Source organism: Sphaerodactylus townsendi, linkage group LG11 (assembly GCF_021028975.2).
Source record: "Sphaerodactylus townsendi isolate TG3544 linkage group LG11, MPM_Stown_v2.3, whole genome shotgun sequence".
In the NCBI taxonomy this organism is placed as follows: Eukaryota; Metazoa; Chordata; class Lepidosauria; order Squamata; family Sphaerodactylidae; genus Sphaerodactylus; species Sphaerodactylus townsendi.
Window position 1 is genome coordinate 24,373,221 of NC_059435.1, and position 24,998 is coordinate 24,398,218.

Below are 24,998 nucleotides of genomic sequence, written 5' to 3' on the forward strand. Positions count from 1 at the left end.
CATCAGCCCCTGCCAGCATGGTCAATTGGCCATGTTGGCAGGGGCTGATGGGAATTGTAGTCCATAACATCTGGAGTGCCAAAGGTTCGCCACCACTGCCATAGGGTTTTCAAGGCAAGAGACAAACAGGTAATTTATCATTGCCGCCTCCCAGGAGCAACTCTGAAGCTCCTCAGTGGTCTCCCATGCAAGTACTAACCAGAGATGACCCTGTTTATCTTCAGAGATATGATGGAATTGAGTTAGTCTGGCCCATCCTGGAATGAGTTTTACTCAAAGCCATCCCACAAGATATATCAGCTTGCTTACTTTCAAAAATGACTGATCCTGCAAGAGGCCACACATGTGAACAACGTAACATAGGAGAAAGGGATTGCAACTAGGAAAAAACCCTACAACTTGTAACTTTCCTTTCTCCAAAGGAGGAGGTATAATCCTGCATAGATCTTTTCCTTTGATACTATGGCTGTTTCCACTCAACTCTAGAAGGCTTTTGCCTTTCCTTAAAACAAGTAGTAGGTATATCACTTTACTACTACCGGGTTTTTCAATGGCAAAAAGCCCTCTGGTGAAAGGATGGGGAGGGTGCTTGTTGAGTCAAAAATAAGGAATTGCTGTTATGTGGAAATCTATACCTCCCCACCCATCTTTAAGGTGATTCATTTTTGCATGCCAACCCTCAAAGACTGCCTGTCTCGTCGAAGGCTTTCACAGCTGGATTCAATTGGTTGTGGTGGGTTTTCCGGGCTGTGTGGCCGTGGTCTGGTGGATCTTGTTCTTAACGTTTCACCTGCATCTGTGGCTGGCATCTTCAGAGGTGTATCACAGAGGGAAGTCTGTTACACACAGGCCTTCTGTGGTAACACCTCTGAAGATGCCAGCCACAGATGCAGGTGAAACGTTAGGAACAAGATCCACCAGACTACAGCCACACATGACCACACAGCCTGGAAAACCCACCACAGCCAACTGCCTGTCTCATTTCTGTCTATGGAATTAATTCTTGCGTTTTATCTTATTGTACATTTTATAGTATCTCATTTATTTATTATTAATATAGCATCTGTTTTATTAACATGCTTTTATGTGTTGTTAGGCCTGCGACTATAGCATTTAATACTTACTTTGACTTACCCCTATACACAAGCACATACATATGATTTCTCTATCTCAAAGCCAGTGTTAGAATTTTCATTTTGGAATAACAGCTCTGCAGACATAGAAGCTGTAAGTTGCAACCTCAGTAGAATGAAATACAAAATGTGCAGATTCATTAATGCTGTTGTTGAATGCCATTTGTTACTTATGGGTATAAAAGAATTTCAGATAGAAGATTGTCACTGCTGAGTTCTAAAGAGAACCTTTGTAAGTTGAAGTGGAATTTCCTTTAACTACTGAAATATTTTCTTACTGTGCAGTCTCAGGTGCCTGCGTTGTAGTATGGGAACATTTTTTACTATGTATCTAACTTTTATGAATGCTCCAATTTCCACTTCATTGTCATTTTTTCTTGCCTCACTCATGTACTGTATGTAGTAAAGATCATGTTTTATTTTCTGATCTTTAGTATGCACAGTTTGTGTTAGAAACAACTGCAAAGAGAGTCCTAAAGGTGACCAAATGGGAGAGCCCAGAAAAACGCTCTAATTTTCTTAGGTGTCGAAAAAGTAGAGGTTTCATCTAGGTGCTTCAGACTACTCTAGATTTTCACATTAGTGCAAATGAGAATTGAATTATTGTCAGAATGCTTTTATTCATCCTGAAGGATTATCAGACTGTAAGTGGCACAGACCTTTAACCTGTGAGAGTTGCAGTTGAAAATGATCCAGTCTAATGCTTACTTCATGGTCTTTTTTTTCTGCTAACAACAGACACCTTTTGAGGTAGGTAGGGCTGAGAGAGTTCTGAGAGAACTGAGACCCCAAAGTCACCCAGCAAGCTTTATGTGTGGGGTGGGGAAACAAACCCAAATCACCAGATTAGAGTCTGCTGTTCATGTGGCGGAGTGGGGAATCAAATCCTGTTCTCCAGATTAGAATCCACTGCTCCTAACCACTACAACATGCTGTACATACACGTAAATGTGGCCATCCAACAAAGGATTAGCAGTGTGTGGGATCCAAGAAGCTTTTCTTATAGGGAAGACGATATTGTCTTTGACTGCCAAAAAAGGCTACACTGAGAATGATGGGACCTGCACCTAGAAAAGCCACATGGCTGTGATAGGATGGGTTGTAATACAGCAGGGAGTTGGGTGAGTGTGAGTGAAAAAGCCAGCTGGATCCAACAAAGTGGTTCTAGTTGGATCAGTGGGAAGGCTTTTGTATCTGTTGTGCAAATGGAAAGGGCAATAAAGTGGGACCTGTGAACTTACAGGAAGCTCAAAAGCACCCAAGTGGAAGGAGGCTGCAAATTTGGAGGCGTTCCTAAAATTGGCTGAGAAGTGACTGGAAACAAAATGACTCATTAATAAGCGTGACAAGTTGTTTTGTTTCTGGAGAGGATTCTGTTCACGCCGACTGCTCTTGGCAAGATCGTCCGCATGACGTCCTACCAGGGAAAGATTGGTTTGTGTATTTCAAGGCTCTGCTTTCAGATCCTCTGTAGAAAACTCCTAAGACCTGGAAGGAAGACGAGTGGCAGAAACCTCAAGCACAGCATTGAGTGTCTCCAATTCTCACTCAAAGCTGTGTAGCTTTTATTTTAAATTGATACATAGCCTATTTAGTGCGGAAATGGTCATTTATACAGTAGGAACTAGACCAGGGGTAGGGAACCTGCGGCTCTCCAGATGTTCAGGAACTACAATTCCCATCAGCCTCTGTCGGTAGGGGCTGATGGGAATTGTAGTTCCTGAACATCTGGAGAGCCACAGGTTCCCTACCCCTGAACTAGACTGAGATTGTTGAGGATGACTGACTGTTCCTTACAGGGCTGAAGTCAGAGGGCCTTTCCCCACTCTCTTGGATCCCCCCATGCCGCGCGCTGCTCTCAGTGCGCGGCATCCCAGGTGCGCACCCGGGCGTCCCCACGACCCCACGCTCTGCGCGGGGTCATCAAAAGGTGCCCTTAAGAAGAGCGCCTGGGATGCCGTGTGCTGAGGGGGTGCGACAGCGGCAGCGTCGGGGCGGCTGCGCTGTCACCGCCCCTGTTGTGGGGAGTGCCGGGGGACCCCGTGCTACTCTCCTCAAGTAGCGCGGGGCTTAAGGTAAGTGGGGAAAGGCCCAGAGTCAAAATATAAATGTTTCCAAGTACAATTAATGTCTGCTCTGGCCTCTGCATATCAGTGTACTTATGCAGATGATTTTTGTAGGTCAGCATCCCTTCTGGAGAAATGTTGCCATCTCACTTTTTGTCATGTCAACATATGAGATTATGAAGAGGAGTCAGATTATTGGTCTATGAAATTTATACTGACTGGAAGAGAACAGTCTTTCCTAACACCTGCTACTGAGATGCCAAGGGTTGAACATCAGACTTTCGCTATACATCTGCTCCAGCACTGAGTTGTGACCCTGCCCTAGATACTTGGCTCTGGTTTAGTAAATGTCTGATAGTCCAGAAGGAACGATTCTTCAGAATAGCAACATTTTCAAAATACGGCCACAATATCTTCTATTGAATCGAAAATAACTTTCATGGCCACATACTTATTTATCTCTCTGTCAGAAGCTTTTACTCAGTTATGCCTTCGTATTACACATGTCTTCTTGCAATAGCTAGTTCATTAGGAACTATCATGGAAAATCTTAGGACTAGCAATACACCAAAAGAGTAATTTCTACTGAAGGCAGTAATACCAGTAACATCTTTAGAGTTGTAAGGCATACATGAAAACAGTGGGATGGGATTTGATTGCAATTAAAACTAAGTCTTATTCATTTGAACTTTATTTAGATCCAAAAAAGGTTTGGTGGATTATGCACACTCATTATAATCTGTTGCACTGACATCCATTAGGGAAATGAAGGTCCAGGGCATCCCAATCATTTCCTCTAGATACTCTAGTGCCAGTGTGGTGTAATGGTTAAGAGCAGATGAAGAACTAGGTTTGATACCCTACTCCTCCACATGAGCGGCGGACTCTGGTGAACCAGATGTGTTTCCCCACTCCTACGTTCTTGGTAAGTGTCTTGGGCTAGTTCAGGGGTAGGGAACCTGCGGCTCTCCAGATGTTCAGGAACTACAATTCCCATCAGCCCCAATTGGCCATGCTGACAGAGGCTGATGGGAATTGTAGTTCCTGAACATCTGGAGAGCCGCAGGTTCCCTACCCCTGGGCTAGTTACAGTTCCTTGAAACTCTCTCAGCCCCACCTACCTCACAAGGTGTCTGTTTTGGGGAGAGGAAGGGAAAAGAGCTTGTAGGCTACGTTGTGTCTCCTTACAGGAGAGAAACTGGGTATAAATTCAAACTCTTCCTCTGAGTAGTCACTCCTGGGGCATATTAGGCTTGAAAAGATAACTTGTGAACCATGACACAAATCTGATGGTTATGCTGATTCTTTTGATGCAATTAACTGCCCTGGACTATAGAATTTCATGATGGTGAATACCGTACCAGCTATCTTATCGTCCCCTTACCACATCAAGGTCCTGCTATTCTGACAATTATTATTTAATTAATGGAATCCCCATCTACTGAGATTTTGTTTAACAGACCAACACAGTTCCCTCTCTTCTGTAGGACTGTCTGGACCTCCCCCAGTCCCAGAAAGGGAATTCCACTGTGGTTAGATATTGCAAAACATCTGCACATGGTTAAATATTGCATTGCTATGATGTTACAACATGTATTTACAGCTGAAACGCCTCGTCCACATGAGGTTCCAGTGAAGTTGATGGGCAGTAGATTCAGGCCTCTGTGACCCATTGGTGGCCCTCCAGTAAAATTCATTGGCCATGCAGACACATGCAGATGTACCTCACCCCCTGTGAGGTAGACAAAACATACCCCACCACACAATCACATCTTACCGTGACATGCCTCTGAAGATGTCAGCCATGGATGCAGACAAAAGCTTAAGAGCAAAAGCTACCAGACCATGGCCACATAGCCTGGAAAACGTACAACATCCAGGCAATGAAAGCCGTTGACAATACATTCATTGGCCACTGTTTGAGACAGAGTACTGGATGGGATGGACCTTCTTATGTTTTCCTTCAGTTAGAGGAAGGCTCCTTGGAGTATGGTTGGCTCCATCTCACTTTCTCTCAGCTAGGGTTGCCAACACCAGCTTGAAAAACCTCTGGAGAGCTGGGGGTACTGCCTGGGATGTAATGCTATAGAGTTTGTCCTCCCGGTAGTCTGAAAATCAGTAGCAATTGTGGGAGAGCTACAGGCGCCACTTGGAGACAGATGTCCCTACTCTCTGCCTAAGCTACCTCACATTATCGTTCTTGTGAGGATAAAACAAAGAACAGTGTTGCAAGTTGATTTGGGTTTTCATTAAGGAGAAAGTGGGCATAAATATCTAAATGGATAAGTATTGTCGTGCTACTGGAATTGAACAGATTTTTTTCTTGCAGCCATTCTCTTCTCATGATCACCAGGCAAGGAAAGGATTCAGGAACCACACTTCTTTCAGTTACACTGGAAAGAAGTTCTTTCCATCCCATGGCATGCCCCTCCCCTAGTCTCAAAACAAAAACAGGCTATTTACAGCTTGCTATGTAGGCCTGTCGGCGGAATTGCCTCTAAATCTAACTCAAAGCTCAGCTGGAAAGGGCCAGCCTGGTGAGTCAAGCAGGCATTACCCTCAGCAGCTAGGACCAGAAAGTCATATCAATTCAACAGTCTGCAAACACAAAACAGTATTGTTGGACCTAAAGGCAAAATTACACAGTAGGGAAGTAATTCAGATGGATCTGAGCACAGTTTCTGCTCTGGCTTCCTCAAGAGAGATATAGCACACTATTAGATTTATTTTATGGTCCTGCTAAGAGCCAGGTATTAATTTAGGGTGACAATGATCATTTAGTATTAATGTACTTTAAATGTTATATATGACAGATGCACAAATACATCTAATGGAGAATGACTACTACTTCATACCTGTTAGCAAGAGAGTCACACTGGCTTTCATTGTTCAGAGAGTCAGCCACAGTTTAGTGCTGTTTCACAGAAGGAAGGCAGTGTGCCAATGGAAACGGCTGAATATAATTTCAACAGTGCTTTGATTAAAGTTAAATATGACTTTGAATATAATAATTCTGAGATGATTTGAATGTGTTTTAATGAAATACTGCTAGGAATGGGAAACAAGATGCCTCCAAATCTTACCACTGGCAGTAAAAACAATTGGCCTGCTTTAAACAGAAGGCAGGTATGGCAGATGTATTTACCTGAGTGATACTGGACCAGACAAGCATCTGATGCACAAAAACACTAATGTTGTATACCTAACAAGATTATACTGACTCAGGCTGAAACAAGATGCAATAAGCACGCAAAATTGCATAAATTCTTATAAAATCAGGCCAAGTTGACTCTTGGCAAAACACTAATGTCAATCAGCTTCCGTTTCCATCCTCTATCTGGGAACAACAATAAACCTTGCCCATCTCAAAGTGCTGTTGTGAGGTCTTTAAGCTAAGCTTAATTGACCTCTTGAGTGATTTTCTGAAACCAGCGCATTTATTGGTTTTATGCAATATGATCGTAAGCAGAGTAACCCTTTGAAAACCAATGAATTCAGTGTACTAGAAGGGTCCAACTCTGCTTAGGATAGCATGGCTAGAACACTTACTTGTTAAAAAAGTCACACTATTATTGCAATGTAGTTTTATGTTAATATGTAATTTAGTAAGCATTTTAAACGTGTTACGCTTTTCTAAATTGCTTGAGCCATTTAACTGCATTGATGGGTAATTTGATATCCACAAAAGTGTGAAACATGCAGTTTATTCATTTAAAAATGATATTAAATCTAACTTTTTCCGTCTCACATCGAACATTGTGCAAACTCTTGAACAAGCAATGACACAATGGTGCCAGCAGCTATTCTCCTTCTGACAAGTCCTTTTACGAACAATCCAAATAAATAATTCTAATACATTTGCTATATGAGATATCCTTGGACCATTTGTGTCTGCAATTGCCCTCAGGACACCGCAGACAGTGTTTGGGAGACTATTAACAGAAGTGACCAAGAAGCAAGAATTTTAAATGGGCTTCCCTGTCCTTTATTGTGTACATATCGGGCAAAGATTAATACTTTGGAATTGACAGGAAGCAGAGAAAAAATGCAGGATTAAGACAATAGGTTTCAGATATTAGTTTTGCTGCAGTACACTTCTGGGTTTTGTTAATCCAATGATGAAATAAAATAGGAAAAATTAAGAACATGGCTGTAAAAAGTTTAAAATCAAATTACAGAGCATGGACATTTTCAAGGCATAAAATATATGTAACATAGCTAGGCAAGTACAGAAACAAGAATAGCCCAAGTGGCAAAAACAGAAAAAGATTCAAAATTGACCTACTGGTGGAAGATCTCAGAAACAATAAAGTTCTTTCAATGAAATAATCTATGTCAGTCTGATACAGATGCTTTTGTTGAGGGGAGACATCTGGACCCTGCAACAAAATGGCTGCCTAGCAACTGGCCTTGTTATCTCCAAGTTAAATGCAGTCATGTGTTATTAGCTTCCTAACCACAGCCCTTTCCAATTTTGTAAGCTGGGTTTACCAAGTTCTGTTGAGAGCTCAGATGGATGGTTGGACCACCTTGGACTTGATGAGTGACCTACTATGCCAATAAATGTTGTTGAGTTGAGCTGAGTGACCAGTAGTATAGGTTCTGTTCTCCCAGCTGGGACAGGGGAATCCCCAGACCTAAGCTCCTGCTGACCAGCAGTGGGAAAAAAATAAAAAACCACAATGCCAACTATGATGCCATATTATTTCTGGCAGAAAAGCCAGAAGCGATAGAGGGTAGCTCTAGGAATTGCTGGAAACTCTATCATAAACCTTTCATTTCCAGTGATTCCTGGATCTTCTGTAACTTTTTTTTAACCAGAAATGATGTGATGCCACAGCCAGTATTGTGGTCTCCAGATATCTCCACCCACAGCCATCCCATTGGTTGCCAGGCTTTGCCAGGCAACTCTAGTAGTGAGGAAGAACGTGTGGATTTAATAATGGAGTAACTTCTGGGTCTGAATCCAAACAATGAAAATAACTGTCCCCATTATAAAGTACCAAAAAAAGCTCACACATTCACTTTGTTATTAACCACAATACCATAAAATTCAGGAACTAACATATTAGCAGCAGAGCAGCCAGAAATGAGCAGAAGAAAATTCAGAGCAGGACATTTTGATCCCCATTATCTTCCGTTCCCATCCAAAGTACTTATGCATTGCGATGGTTTGTTTTCAAAAGAATCCCCAGCGGAAGCACTTACATGTGTTCCTGAAGGGAGGCATGCTGGAAAACAGCTTAAAATTAGAACTTGCATTGCAGAGACATAACCTTCTTTGGAAGCACAGTGAAAAAATGAAGCACTGGTAGTGAACTTTCTTCTCTGGAGATTGTTCTTAAAAAATAAAATAAAACCACAGCTCCTCAACTTTTGCTAATAGTTTCCCACAAATATGGTGTTGTCCTTTTGCTTGCATGGCTGAGGACATTCATTTCAGCTGTAGAACGGATTTCTAACTTGCTCTCAATAATAGCACTATATGTGACATAGTGTCTTCAAGTTACCAAAGAATGCTGGAGGGTATATGTGTGTGTGTGTGTGTATGTGTGTTTGCATCTAATGATTGTATGGAAGCACCAAAGAAGTGCACAATGTGATTTATGGAACATAAATTAGGTTTCCTGAGAATGTCAGCTTCCATTAAAAAAATGGGAGGGAAGAAAGTTTCTTATCTTTATGGCTGCAAATAAACTTTAGGAAACAGGCAGTCAATGCCAGTAATTGGCGGCGGTGTGTGTGTGTGTGTGTGTGTCAGGACTTCAGTGTCTGGCATATATTACTTTGCCTTTAGCCATAACTAGCAAAACCAGAATTATGCAAAATAATAAAAATTCAGAATAAATTATACCATAGCAAATTATGCATGAACGCTCTATTAGAAGGATTGTTACGACTGTTGAACTTTAGTGAGATTTCTTTCCCCACAAGTAGGGAATTTTGGAGAGTAGTTTTAGGGCCCTCTGCAGTGGCACTTTGGAGCACTCAACCTTTCTGTTAGCACATTGAAGCCGTTACCAAAAGAACGGTTTTGCACTCTAGGGTTTAGCTTCAGTTGGAAATTACACTTCCCAACAGCCTTAGCTTCTCAAGGATACAAGTTAAGCCCTTTGTTTAAGCTTATTAGTTGAAAATTCCAACCTTGATAATTAATCATGAAATAAAAGAACCTTGGATTTGGTTACAGTGCAAAATATCCTTCATAAAGTATGTTTTTAAATAATAATACGATGCTTGTGACATTTAGATAGTGTCCTTATATTTTTAAAAAAACTTTTTTATAATTTATATTTTAAAAGATTTTAAAAATCAAGTAACTATTGTAATCTTAGGTGAGGCATTCACCCTCCTCTTTCACAAACAGGAAAAATGCCTTTAAACTAATGCCTTATGCCCATGTGCATTATTTAAAAAGCAAAGAGAACCCTTTCAGAATTAGTTTTTATTTATATACAAATGTAACGTGATTTAACTGACTGATTACGTTTATTTGATTTACAGGACCCCTCTCCCTCTCTTTACTGAGATGACCAACCTCATTTAAAAATAAAGTCAATGAAAATTTTTGCAAGTCTTTGAACCGAATGGCAGAAGACAGCTTCTGCCCAGGGAGGCAAGTCTCTCCAATTTGGAAACCTCTGGCTTCACAGTGGAGCTATCAAAACGACCTCTGAACTAAGAACCCTACATGCATAAATCTTTGAACTCTTGTTCAAAGCATTGTTCAATATATTTTAGGGCATGCCTAAGTTTAACCTAGGCTAGTAGGACTGGGCATAGGAATTACTCTAAACAACAACAACAACAACAACAACAACAACAACAACAACAACAACAACAACAGTCTTTTGACATCAATTAACCTTTTACACTAAATGTTGTTTTTAATGTTCTATTTGCATTGTTTTATAGTTTGAAGGGGATTCTACCTGAGGGCTTCTACTCCCTCCCCCCCCAGTAAAGGGCTACCGAGGTATTTCTACAATATATCTTCGCCATACCTTAGACGTACCTTAAGGCTAGGCCTACTGAAAGTCCTACCCTCAGCAGTCCTGAGCAGCAAATTTCTTCAGAACCCATACTAACAAAGAACGTTTCCTTGCTCACAAAAAGCCATTGAAACGATCGAGCACATCCTCCTAGATTGCGAACTATATGCTTCATTTAGAAGATAATATATAGATCCTTATATTGAGAACTATGTCTTCGCATCGGACAAGGCCAACTCTTTCTATCTGCTTTGTGACCAATATCCTCAGAGATCCCTAGACGTTGCCAAATTCTTGGCGCTGGCACAACAGATTCTCCGCAGATTTTAGTTTATTTATTTATTTATTTAATTTAAATTGCTGATAATGTCTGAACCTATTTATTTATTTAAACTTATTTGTTTTTATGGTAATGATTTTACTGATTGTGTAATTGATTTTATAGTTTGATATTGGATTTGTTTTTATGGTAATGATTTTACTGATTGTGTAATTGATTTTATATTGTGACCCACCCTGAGCCCTGTGGAGATAGGGTGGGATACAAATCCAATAAAGAAAGAAAGAAAAAAAAAGTGCAACCCAGAATGGGTAGTGGCAGAGGAGCCCTTACACATTTTGCAGATCCATCATTTTCAAGAAATGTCCTGCAAGCTATCCTGCTTGATAAGACAATAGTCAGCAGGGACTGTACATCCTGATTTTCCATGTTGGCAATCACTAATGCCAGGCCACAGTGTAGCCCTCTAGAGTAGAGTTACCAGCTTCAGTTTGGGACATTCCTGGAGATTTGGGGATACAGCCTGGGGAGGGCAAGCTATAATGTCATGCAGCCCACCCATCAAATCAGCAGTTTTCTCCAGTAGAACCACATTCTTCAGTCTGGAGAGTAGATATAATTCTAGATATCCAGGTTCTCTCTGAAGGTTGGCGACCCTACTCCAGAACAGCCCCCCCCCCACAATAAAGAAAGGATAACCAAAACACAATACTTGGACGGGAAAAGTAAAGGGTTGCATTTGGAGCTGGTGCCCTTTACTCAATGACAGGAATCCCATAGGAAGATGCAACGTGATCCTCCACCCCATTTATCAACAGGCCGGGCATTTGATGGTTAGGGTTCACAAAATAAGCCCTAGTCCTTTAGCAGAAGCTTAGTGGGATGTTATTTACCTCAATGACAGGATGAGCTCTAGCAGCCTATTTCCACACATTAAGCCTCTTTAAAGAAGCAAGCCTGTTGATAGTTGGTAATAACAGGACATGAATGCTCATTTGGGGCAGCTGGTCTCCCATTACTAATCTTGATCAGTGTATCTTTTGCAGTCCTCTGGAGTTTCTTTCAAAATATGGCCCTTTATATGCCCTCTGTCATGTAACGTATCATAACACACATTCAGTTCATACATTTATCAGGCTGGACAGAATCTTCATGTAATGAAGGAATGGAAATGCTCCTTCCCCTCCATCTCACACAGACAGCATGTGAGTTAAAGGTATATTCCACAGATACTCAGTTGCCTGGACACCCAAGTCACACAATTCCCAGTTATTAAGGGGGGAGAGACAGAAAAGTCAAATTATTTCCTTAGCTAGCTTTGAAATATGTATTCTCCACTCTTTCTTTCTTATCTGTGAATAGTGTTGTAAAGGGTAATTCTAATTGTGCAGAGCTCTAATTGCATAAAGCCATCATTCGGTATCACTTGGCAGTAGCTGTATTTTGAAAAGGGAAGCCAACTCCTTAGTGCCTTTGACACCGTTCCCCATCAACTCAAACCACAGGTGTGCATATACAAAAATGTAATTTGTCTGCTAGGACACAGTGGATCATAATTAATGTTGGACGCAAAATGGGAAACTCTGTTTCCATTTAAATATGAGAGCAATGTTCAACATCTGTTCCCTTGTGCGATCCAACCACAAATGAGCTAAAGATGGGACACAGGACTATGAATGACCAATAGAGATTCTGCCCTTGAGGCAACATTTTGGGAGACATTTGCTATCCCAGCAATGTGGCCAGGAGAATTTCAAAGTCAGAGAGGTACCGGGTTCTGAGTCAGAGTAAATGTTCCTACTCTACATAGAGGAACCTTTCTCTTTCTGTATACACACAGCAAAATTCTGAGCAACCTTAGTATCTGGAAAACTTCCTGAAGGAGGGAAATATAGGGGATTGGATCTAGTCAACATTTTCATCCAATCTTGCCTAATTCTCCTCAATAATGCAGACCACACCCCACATGACTTTTGTTCATGTAAGTTCCTTGATTCTCATCATCATTTTTTTGGCGGGGGGAGGGGGGGTGGCTGAAGAGAATACCTTCTTGCTTCAGGGGGAAAAAACAGCTGGATCCAACCAATGGGGAAGATCAGATTTAGATATGAAGAGAGCTGTTGGATATACTAAAATGATCCTTTGGGATGCATTGGTTCCTTCCTGATGGCCACTGAATACACGTAATTTTCCAGATTATACTGGAAAGCAAAAATGATATTATCCCTATTCTAATGCTGGTGTTTAGTGTCCGAATCCACAGATTCATGCACAGCTTGTGGCCATGTGACTGCACTGAAGGATCTCAGAACATTCATCATTGAAAATAGGTGATGTGAGGAGAAAGGAGGAAGTTCAAAATTGGGGTTCAAGTTCAAAAGTTACAGAAACATTCACTAAAGAATCCTTGCATGCATTATATGAGAGACAGTGCAGTGTAGTGGTTAAAGTACTGGACTTAGGTCCCCACTCTGCCAGGAAGCTTGCTTGGTGACCTTGGGTCAATCATATACTCTCAGCCTAATCTACTTCCCAGGATTGTTGGGAGGATAAAACAGAGGAAAGGAAAACAATGTAAGCTTCTTCATGTCCTCACCGGGGAGAAAGACTATAAATGAAATAAATAAATAATAACAGTAATGTATGAAAAACAAGTTCAGCTGTCACTTGTTTTCTAGTATGTATTTTGAGAAATGCATACTTTTTACCATTAAAAAAACCGGAAGCCGATTACACTGCTTTTTGCAAAATAAAGTGAATGAGTACTGTCACAAGGAATTTGCATCCAGAGAACATCCATTTAACAAAGAAAATCCATTGTAAATCCCTATTTTTTAATCTCTCTCATTCCTGCAGTCTAACTGATAATGGACAGTTTTATGCTCAAACTGCACTGAAGGAGCTCTCTGTGGGTTTTTACCTATAAAACAGATGATACTAGTAACTGGAGGAATGTGTGGAGTGAAAAGGAAGATCAACTTTGAAAGTGGGCTTGAGTTCAAAAGATGGACAAACATTTTCATTCATTCTTTTTATATGTACTGATTTTGGTTAATCTTTGTAGGGTTCCTGACTTTTGGCCTGGATGAGACATTAATCACAGTATGCAAAGAACATGCAGGGGAAAAAAAACTAGGATTTTTTTTCCATTTGAGTCATTAAAAGAAATGCACAGCAGGAATAGCGGATTTTTTTTTTTTAAAAATGGATAAATGCTTCTCAAGTGCAAGGCATCGGCATTATCTTCGCTCCTGCAAAAAACAGCATTCACGTGTGTGTGTGCATACACACACGACCAAAGACATCACATAGCCCAGAGGAAAGCAACGGGCAGGCGGACTGAAGTTTATCAAAACATCAGTCTTTTGTGGATGAGGATGCCAGTTTGGCTGCATGCGGGCTTTTAAATACTATCATCTTAGAGAATCTCGCTTCTTGCCTGCCCTGCCATTCCTAAAACAAGTTAGTATGCTGAGGACAAATGGAAAAAGTATGACTGAATGCCAGAACAAATACTGGACAGGGAACGATGGGACTGTGCTACAGCACAATCTGATTCCCACTGGCTTTCCTAGCAAGTTCTATATTGGTAGCTTGCAAATAAATCACACAATAAAGCAGAGCCACTTTCAATCGGGGGGGGGGGGGGCAGTCGTAGTTGCAGAAAGCTACTGGACTAAGGAGGCCACTTTTCAGGTTCATGAATTCTGGGAAAGAGGGGACGTAGCACAGGAAAGAGGAACATTTGTCTCTTCTAGGGAACACTGCTATCAAGAAATCAACAGATCTTAATTCTTCCCTACCTCTGGTCAAGTGGTCATAAATGTAATAAGGATCCTCTGGTGTCAGAACAGTGAGTGCAGGAGGAAACTACAGCATTTTCACTGAACTTGCCTTTCATTATGCTAACAGAATTCCTGGTTGTTCCAAGTAAATGGCACGCAAACCTTTATTCTGATTTGGAAAAAGGCTAGGTATGCACTACTGTTCATGCGGTTTAGATATCAAGGTCCATCACCACATAATGAAGGATTAGTTTGAGCTGGGCAGAACAAACAAGGAGTCTTCATGATTGTGGTCACATTTGTGGTCATGATTGTGGTCATCTGGAGAACTTTGTGGTGTGGACCGTGAACTTGGCAGCATTCAGAGGTGAACAAACCATGCTTGTGCAGTTGGATTTTTAGCTATATGCTAAGATTCCAATGCACTTCATCTAATTTTGATGCCCTAACAAACTGCAGTTTGCTCTAAGCTCAGGAGTTATCAATTTCTACACTGTATGTGTGGAGGGAGTGTGAGAGCTTGAAGTCTCTTCTTCCTTGTTTTCACAACAAGCAGACCACTGGCTACTTCTCCTTCCACCCAGTCCGACCAAGGAATAAGCTGTTCCACAGAATCCAAAACACAGAAGTCCTTAACTATTTGGAACTATCCATTGTGACACTGTTGGCCATGCACAGACAGTACAAATACCTCACTTGCTTATCATAGGTAGCTGATAAGGGCCTCACTCTGTGCACATGTGTGTTTATGTAACAGGACAGAAGCCTCCACAAAATATAGGTGCTTCGAAAAGGCTAGCTAATAATATGATGTGTGTGAGGGAGAATGGGAGGGATTGGGGATCCACAATGGGGCTCTTGGGGGGGGGGAGGGAGGTGGTTTTAAAAAATCAACCTCGCGTAAGCTGAGGTTTGAAAACTACCAAATTAGATTATAAATTGGCTCCATATCTAAAACTCTTGCGTAATTTGGTGCGCAAATTTTTGTGTGTGTCTATTATGAACGCAGGATATGGAATGATATAATATAGCCCGATCTCATCAGATCTTGGAAGCTAAGCCGGATCCGTACTTGAAAGGGAGACGTCCAAGAAAGGCTCTGCAGAGGAAGGCAATAGCAAATCACCCCTGCTTAATAGCAAACTACCCTTGCTTAATCATTTCCCTTGAAAATCCCAACAGGGATTGCTGTAAGTCGGCTGCAACTTGGCAGCACTTTACACACACTCCAACACACACACATAAATGCCTAAAGAAGAATGTTAAAGAAGAATGTAAAAAAGGTCATTCCAGGTTCCTTTGGATTAGAATTCTCATTCATTATTACAATCTTGGAAAAGGCCATTCTGTATTTTTGAGAGGAAAATGTGATTTCCAAGATCAAATAAGCCTTACCGACAATCATATGGTTGCAGATGTCACAGAAAGTAGGTTTTTTGAAAATGTGTTCCTGGAAAACGTGAGTCTTGTTGCTTTCCTGTTGGTTACGAATCTTGGTTGGAGTAGAAGACTGACTTTCTGAGGCTGGGAGGTGGCCGGTTCTGGCACTGATCTCCGACAACAAGTCGACTTGCAACTTCATGTCGCTGTTTGTCCGCTGGAAAAAATTATCTGCACTTTTACTCCGCAAACTTTTGGTCTTGAACGACAGCGAACGTTTCAGTTTCTGGAGCTGCAATACAACACACATACATTGTCAGTGATGAAGCAGACAGTCTATTCTCAGATCCCTATTTCTATGCGACTTCTGACAATAATCACTGAATAAAAATGGATGTCATGATAAATAGATGGGATTTTAGGCCCATCATGCAACACTTACATCAAACTCTGTGTTGTTCTGGGCGGAGTTAGCCAACACAGACCCTATCTAACGTATGGAGTCCTTTCCCTTAAAAAAACATTATCTATAGAAGATTTGTTACAAAATGGCAGCATGGGTTGAAGGAAAGGTCTTTGTGGGCCAGAGAAGACCAATAAGAATAAGATGTATAATCCAGGTCCCTTGGCCTTACAGAGAGCAGAGGAATGGCTATTCAATGGCCCAATGTCAGCAAACCATGACTGGTCATTATATTTCTATCTGGCTGGCTAATTTCTCCTGCTCTTGAAAACTGCATTAACTGTGGAAAGAGAATCTACTGCTTGTGTGGAACCAACTAGAGTTGTTGGTAGGACCAGGGCTGCTGAGGATGGACCAGTAGCAGAAAATTCCAGGGTCCCTGGAAGAACAAGGCAAGGAGGTTCTGAAGGACAGTACTAGCACACTTGCCATCAAGTAGCATTTTGTTTTTTTTCTCAATGTGGAAATGGGCAGGTATCTGATAAGACCTGCTGCATCTTTTATCAGTCCTGTCTATGATTAGCCTATTCATATGATTTTGTGAAATTAGCAACCTGGACAAACTTTGACAAGATGCCTGTGTTCTATGCATGTAAAAGGTAACCCAAACCTCCTCTCACATCAACTTAGAAGTAATACAGAATGCTTCTAGCATACCTTTCACACCCAATTAGTGTGAACTACGGTGTGAAATTATTTTTTTGGCTGGTGTGACATATACCATGAAATTGTCCTGGATGTAACTAAGCATGTGTGTAGCCAGGAAGGCCGGCATGGTGTAGTGGATAAAAGTGGCAGGCTCTAATCTGGTAAACAGGTTTGTTTCCCCACTCCAACACATTAAGTCTGCTAGATGATCTTGGGACTGTCACAGTTCTCTCAGAACTCTCTCAGACCCACCTACCACACATGATGTCTGTTGTTGCGAGGGAAAGGTGATTTTAAGCTGCTTTGAGTCTCCTTAAAGGTAGAGAAAACCTGGGTATAAAATCCACACTTCTTTGGTGATATCCTCACTGGCGATTAATCCTGGGATAGTCACCCAAATATCCAGGTTCCCTTGAGATCTCCTCACAGCTGAACTGCGGAACACAGATCAGCCCCATTTCTGGCACCCTCCCCCCATCATGGGATTTTCCTGGATCTACTTGTATACGCACCTTTTTGAAAAAAACACTCCAATGGGAACTAATAGGAGATGGGGGCTACACATTTGAGGGTCCATAACTTTGGCCCCCATGAACTAAACTTCACCAAAACTGGGTGGTATCATCAGGAGGGTCTCCTAAAGATACTCTGAAAGTTTGGTGCTGCTAGCTTAACAGCTGCTCCCCTGACAGCAGGCACCCCCACCCCCCGCCCCCCAAGGGGCAGGTCTAGATGTCTTCACTAGAAACATGCTGCAGTGAGGATGTTGGAATCTGGATGAAAAGGTGCTGATTCTTTTGAAACTTGGTTGTATCTAGATTAAATTTTCAGTGGGAATTTGACCTTCTATTGCTTATTTACAAGTGATATGGTGGCCATTAGCACAGATCACTCTTTTATGCACACGAGAGTAAGGGCACAGGCTTCTATGAGATTCAAAGTTGTCCCCTTTGTTTTTTTTGTCACTTTTTTGCTTCTAATATTGACTTTTTCATGTGTAACTAAGCAATGCTGTTGGAATCAAGAAAAGGTACTTTTTTGACTATTTGACTAGTTTGTTTTTGATGATTTGAGGCAGGTGCTCAGGGGCATTTTGCCTCCAATTAATGGAAGATTGCTGCTTGAGAGCTGCTTCTAGTCAATGTATATAGACCAAACCTAGTATATGTGAAATGTGACAAAATCAGGAATGGAGTTATTGCCAAGGACACAAGGTGTCATTGCAAGCCACATTTGCCATGTAAATGTAGTGTAGTCATAGCACACAGCTAGGGATTCATGGTTCTCATACAACCTTTGGTTTCTTCAGGGAAACAAGTCTGTGATTTTTTAAAATCTTTTCAGCCTTCTGTTGACTTGGTGACCAGCAAGATCTGACAGATTAATGACAGAGCCTCAGGTGTCCATTGGCTTATAGTCAGCAGTCTCCAAAATGCCTGGTAGAAAGCTTAACTTTACCCCTGAAGCCTTTTCTCATTACACATGGGCCACTTTTGCAAGAAACACTTAAATTGGTTATTGTATACACCCCACTGTCCATACAGTGGCATCGCACAAAGCTGTGTTATAGACATTCGACAACCATAGTGTGATTTTTCCTTCAAAATCTCCTCTGAAAGGTAATAAGAAGCCTGAATAAAGCAGACATTTGAACATGGGGGGCACATTTCTGAGAGCACAAGAGCACAATGCCATGAGAATCTTCCATCCACTTTTTGGGCCTTGCCTTGAGAACTACACAAGGTTGTCAACTTCCAGGTGGGACCTGAAGATCTTCCAGAATTACAACTCTAGAGATCAGTATCCATGGAGAAAATGGCTGCTTTAGAGTGTGGATTTTATGGTATAATGCCCCACTTAAGACCCACCCCTCCCTAAACCCCACCCTCCCCTGGCTCCATCCCAAAATATCTAGGAACTTCCTGAGCCCATAAAGGGAAGGGCAGCTGAGATCAGTTGTAATCCTCAGAGATCTCCAGAGTTTGGCAACCCTATTCCTGAAGTAGAAAGAAACAATTCCTGAAGTAGAAAGAAACGGGCGATATAGACGGTTTAATAACCAGCTAAGAACAAAACAGCCACCGGTTTCCTGATTTATGTTGACTTGAGATTGTTAGGCGGAGATAAATACAGGACACCACAATAAAGTGTCTTCTCCATCTTGTCCCTCCAACGCTTGGCTCAATCTGCCTAGTGAGATTTGCAGCCAGGAGCCTTCATACCCCCAATGGGAGGCCTCAGCTCGGTAACTAATCACCTGCCTGCAACTTAAATTGTTCCAGAAGAAATCAAGACTCATTATCTCCTCTCCAACCTCTCCCCCCATAAAACACCCTATAGAATTACACTGGCACAAGGTGACTGCAGTGAAATTCATTATTGATTTGACATCCATTCCTGCCCTGCCACATGAGGTTAATTAAACGGTAAACATTATTATTCTTCTGCCACGGAAAAAGACTAAGCAGGACAACAAAGTGCTTGTTTTTCCTAAATAACAGCCCTCTTGCTGGTTCAGCAGTAAGCCCGGAGAAGCTAATCTAATCATATAAACTCAGTTTCAGAGATAACACGATTTGCTAATGAAGGATCCTACAGAAGTCATTTGCCCGGCTGCGCAGAAAGGACATGGGATATTTGTACAAAGCTGCCATTTGTTCACTTTTTGTGCTCAAGTTAGAGTTGGCACACTAAGTACCTGATCAAGGGAGGGGGAGGGAGTCACAGGGTTTTAGACATGTAACAAAGACCTCCCAAATATTAGGCCCAACGAAAAGATGAATACCACAGAACTCCAGACAACATGTGAGCTCCCAAAGGCACCTGGTGGGCCAATGCGAGTAGCAGAGAGCTGGACTAGATGGACTCTGGTCTGATCCAGGTGGTTTGTTCTTATGTTCTAAACAAAGATCATAGGGTTGCCAACCTCCAGGTGCGGCCTGGAGATGTCCTGGAATTGCCACCAATTTCCAGGCTGCAAAGATCAGTTTATCTGGAGTCTATGGATGCCTTGGAGAGTGCATTTTTTTAGCATTATACCCTGTTGAGGCTTCCCTCCCCAAATCTTGCCCAGGCACCCAAATCCCCAGGACTTCCCCAAATCTGAGTTGGCAATCCTATCAGTTCTCTTGGAGGAAATAGCAGCATTGAAGGATGAACTCTATGCCTTCATATAACCTCACCAAGTTCCTTTTTCAAATTCTGTCTTCTCTGGACAAACCTGCAGGCATTTCCCAAGCTGGATCTGAGAACCCTAAGCTATGCTGGTGTAGACCTAATCAGCACCCCGCCCCCTCCAAAAAAAAAGGGAGACTACTGACTATCCAGAGAGGGACAGAAGTATAGAAAAACAGTTATTTCTTTTTAAAGGATCCTAAAATTAACCCATCATACTTTCATCAACAGTGGCTTTTATTTAAATAATAAAATCAGTGTATCTAATAATAAGCACCCCTGCCATTCATGAATGCAACAAAAACAGTCACTGTTATGGGCAGGTCTTACTGGAGATTTGAGTATGGTGCCTAGGAAGGGAAGACTTCTGGTTGGGAAGGGAGCTCAGTGTGTGTGTGGGGGGGAACTCAGATGATTGAAACCAGAATTGGCACAGGGATCACATTAGTACTTCAGCAGTGGCATAGGAGGTTGAGAGCTCGTGTATCTAATCTGGAGGAACCGGGTTTGATTCCCAGCTCTGCCGCCTGAGCTGTGGAGGCTTATCTGGGGAATTCAGATTAGTCTGTACACTCCCACGCACGCCAGCTGGGTGACCTTGGGCTAGTCACAGCTTCTCGGAGCTCTCTCAGCCCCACCTACCTCACAGGGTGTTTGTTGTCAGGGGGGAAGGGCAAGGAGATTGTCAGCCCCTTTGAGTCTCTTGCAGGAGAGAAAGGGGGGATATAAATCCAAATTCTTCTTCTTCTTCATTTAAACACTTGGGTTTTACCACCATTTTGTGAAATGCTAGAACATTCCCTATGTCACTTCTGGTTTTAACTGAAAATGATGTCAATGCACTGGTGGAATATTGGCATACCAGGCCTTACCACCCCCCCCCCCATCCCTGTTTCCTATGATTCCTTGAAAGCATCCAATGTTGACCAACTCACAGTTTTGTAACTTACATCAGCCAAAGGTTACATGATTCTCTCCTTGAAAATGCAGGTGATTAAGATGGGGATCAGAAGTGGGAAGAATCAAACACAGACTCTTATTAGTTAAACAGGACCAAAGAAGGAGGTTCAGGAAAGGGTCTGAACCTTGTTTGGATGCTACTTTCTGTGATGGCACTCGGCTGTGATACCAAAAACTAAAAAAAGGGAGAGGTCCAATAAAAAAGCAAGCAAGCAAAAAACTACAAAGATGAGCTCTGCAAAATGTGCGGTAATGGTGCTTATATTATGTAGAGGTCTGAATTTTGCAGTTTCTTTCTTTCTCACTTACCCAGTTGTGATAGTTGGACTTCAGTTTCAGGCTCTGGAGAACTCTTTAGAGGCTCCCATTACAGGGAAAAGCAAACAAATCAAGCAGGATGCTAGATTAGGTGGTTGGTAGGGTTATTTTCAAGTTATTGTTTTTATGTGGCTCACTTTCCTCTTCATTTCCAGGAGTAAGGGAGTGCTTCAGTAATTTCCCAGTGCCTGTCATGATGTCGACAAACAGTACAGTCTTAAAGATCTAATTCATTTTAATGGGCTTAGACTCGAATAATTCTCTTTAGGATTGCACTGAAACTATTTTTATTAAATGCATGATTACTGAGATGGAAGAAAATGCCATGGCTTAACAAAATTGCTGCTTTTTTAATGGCTGAAAAATGAGTTTCCAAAATGCTCTTGAAACATCCATGTTTGAATGTTCAGACTAATGTTGCTCTTGCTACAATTTAGTTAGCGTGATTTTTTAACTGTTGTAAATGGGATCCAAATTAGATCTCCCAAACTTCATTATTTTATTAGAGTATAATGTACATTTAAAATGTTGCTCACCAGATGCCCTTGCTATGAGATTTCATCTTAAAAAAAACTTTATAACTAAATTTCAGGCATAGACAGACTCTGGGATCAGATAGGTAAACAGAATTGATTTGAAGTGCTATGCTGTTGCCAGCAGAATTTAGTCACACATACTATGAGGATTTAATAGTTGGTCTGATTGGAAAGAAATAATATTGCAGGAAAAGGAGAAAACACAACACACAAAAAATGTTACTTGTATCATCTAAGTGAACCGTCTTTAACATGTCCAGACCTGATGAGCTGCAAGGATGTGTCAGGAAGTCATGTGATATCAAGGCCATGTAGCAGGAAGAACAGAAAAACCCCCAGAGAAGCTATGTCACTGATTTTATTCCCATGACTCATTGGGCAGATCAAGAATGCCTGACACAGGAGACAGTGTCTCATGTGGTGTACTGTAGTGAAGAACAGACCAAGACCCCTTCCTCATGGGCCAATAAACATGGGCTAACGATGGTATAAACCCAATTTTTTTTGGGGGGGGGGGGACTTTGCACGGATCCCGCTCCTAACGAGTCCGCCCTGTGTTTTCCACCCCAAGCCGGGCTTTTCAAGAATTGCATTATCTGCGATTCTTTGGGTTTAATGTGAGTTGCAGCTGCTGGCAAGCAAACGGCTGTCTAGGAAGCGCTTTACTTGCCCATGTTTCCATTCTTTTTTACGGTCCCTGCCTCTCAGCTGCATAGCCATGCAGGGGCACAGGGACATCAGTATGGCTGTGGAGGTCCATGCCTGCCTGCCCGCGTAGCTATGCAGAAGAGGGAGGTGAGTAGGAAAAAAATGCGCCTCCGTGAGAAGGCACGATGGCAACCCGCATTGCTTCCGTGGGCTCTGTTCACTGCGTGCACGGAGGCATGCGAACCCGAAAACCGGAGAGCGGATTACTTTATCCTAACTGCAACCCACTCTGCCTGTGCTGTGCAGAAGGAGCCCAAGAGTCAAATCCACATAAGAATCTTTTCTACCACTTTATCAATCAATCAATCAATTAATTAATTGATTGATTGATTAATTAATTAAACTTATAGGCCTCCTCTTCCCCAAAGGGCTCGAGGCGGCTCACAATATGGCTGTTCTCCAAGACAGCAAATCAAAACAACATAAAACTTAAACCCATTAAACCCATTAAAAACTTAAGCAGCTTAGTGTCATTTCACCATCCTGCTGTTCTCAGACTGAATGCAAAGAAACTCAGGCCGTTTCCGCACGGCCGTAAGGGCGCCTCCACGCCGGCAGGAATTCCGCCGGCGTGGAGGCGGAGGCCGTTCGCATGCAGGCATGCGGACGGCCTCTGGAGAGGCCGGCAGACGGCAGGCGGCTCCGCATGGAGCTGCCTCTTCCCCCCTTCCCTTTCCCATGTACCTCTCGTGTCGCCGTCCTGCTGCTCTCCGCCCTCCAGGGGTCGGAGGACAGCGAGGGAGGGACTTAGGAGGCCAGCAGGACGGCGACACGAGAGGTATATGGGAAAGGGAAGGGGAAACAGCGTGTTCCTGGCGGCGCGGTTCGCACCGCGCCGCCGGGAAGACGCTTTCCCCTCAACAACAACCCTTTAAAGGGTTGTTGTTTAGGGTGGCCTGACGCCGCCCTGGGGGAGGGGGAGCGCAGTCAGGTCGGCGCTGCTGCAACGCAGCAGCGCCGCCTGTGCGAGCGGCGGCCTGGGGGCGGCGTTTTTACCGCCCCCAGGCCGTCGGTTTTGGCCCGTGCGGAAAGGGCCTCAGAAAATATGCCAAGTCCTTCAAAGAGGCAGCAAAAATAGTGTAGAGATTCATGATCCAGCAATTGAGATGCCATAACCCATTTGAAGGATCTAAACCAACTTATGACTTCTTAGCTCCATGGTGGTGAACCTATGGCACTCCAGATGTTCATGGACTACAATTCCCATCAGCCCCTGTCAGCATGGCCAATGAACATCTGGAGTGCCATAGGTTCACCACCACTGTCGTAGATTAATACTCCAGGGTAGGGTGCTCTGCGTTCATGAACATATTAACCTTCTTCTGGGTAACTTTCACTGTGACTTAAACATAGACTTAAAAGTAGGTATCCTTTTGGTTTGATTAGCTTATTCCACTATACTCCCTTCCTTTTTTCTGTTGTCTGTGAGCCCAGAGTTCATAATATTTCTGTTGTTTTATCAAGTTTTTTACCCCCTGTGTTACACATCAGACACCCTTTGAAGTGGCTGTTCCCCAGGGGATGCTTTCTTTATAGTGGTTCTCAAGGCTCATTCACAAATCTTGGAATGCCATGTCTAAGAATGCATTCTATGATCAAACAGAATTATTGGCAGCAAATGAATAATGATGGGCCTGAAAACTTTAGCTGCTGCGCTTTCAGCTCATCAAAAAGCAAAGTACTGTCTGCTTCAGACAACCAGGAAGGCTTCCAACATTCCAACTTCCAACATTGCTCAAAAGTGAACTGAAGTAGCAGAAGAAGCAGACTCTCACCTGCAGTCATCCTAACCCACTCTCACCTGCAGGAAATACTAACCCACTCTCATCTGCATACTAGCCCATGCCTTAGTTTGAACTTACATCTGTATGAAAGAGATCTTCCTATGAGATGGTTGCACATCTGCACAAGCACGTTGTGCAAACATGGGTCTCATTATCTGCGCCAGATGCACCAGATCTCTCTAGGAAAACAATTAAAGCCTTTTCCTTCCAGCTGGATCAGTTGTATTTTATAGAATGTATTTTATAGAATATGTTTCAGTTTTATAGAATGTATTTCAGAATGTATTTTATAGAATGTATTTCAGTTTTAGAAGAAACGCAGATACGAATGAAATTATATGATTATTGTAAATTAGTTCAAGGACAAAGATGGCAAGGTCATGCATTCAGACTCAAAGTTTAAAAAACCTATGGAAGAAGTCACTTCATTACTTAAAGAAAAGAATTTATCTAAATTTTTGGATGATTGGAAACCCTTGATAGATTATTGGGGTAAAACAGAAAAAAAATGAACTGATGACTAGCGGTTTTGAAGGTTAGTAAATTATCCAGATAGGACCTAATAGGAAAAAAATGTGGTAATTATCAGTAGTGACTATAAAAATTCAATTATACTTATGTTATTAAAGAGCAAGTAGTAATACCTTTTTATGTTAATATTCGGTGCAGACAACTGGGAGACCTAATGGTAAATTTATTTTTGTGATTTTTCTTTCTCTTTTCAGTGTTGTCTAATTGTTTAAACACTAATAAAAAAATTTCCACCATGAA

General features: G+C 42.1%; 1 protein-coding gene across 4 annotated transcripts in view; it reads right to left on the reverse strand.

Annotated features, from left to right (window-relative positions):
• The window catches only part of STAC (SH3 and cysteine rich domain), an 89,017-nt gene that overhangs the window by 34,417 nt on the left and 29,602 nt on the right, over window positions 1–24,998 (reverse strand). For all 4 annotated transcript variants that reach the window (XM_048511421.1, XM_048511425.1, XM_048511422.1 and 1 more), the window contains exon 2: window positions 15,652–15,928. In XM_048511421.1, the coding sequence (XP_048367378.1) occupies window positions 15,652–15,928 (277 nt within the window). The remainder of the gene's footprint in view (window positions 1–15,651; window positions 15,929–24,998) is intronic.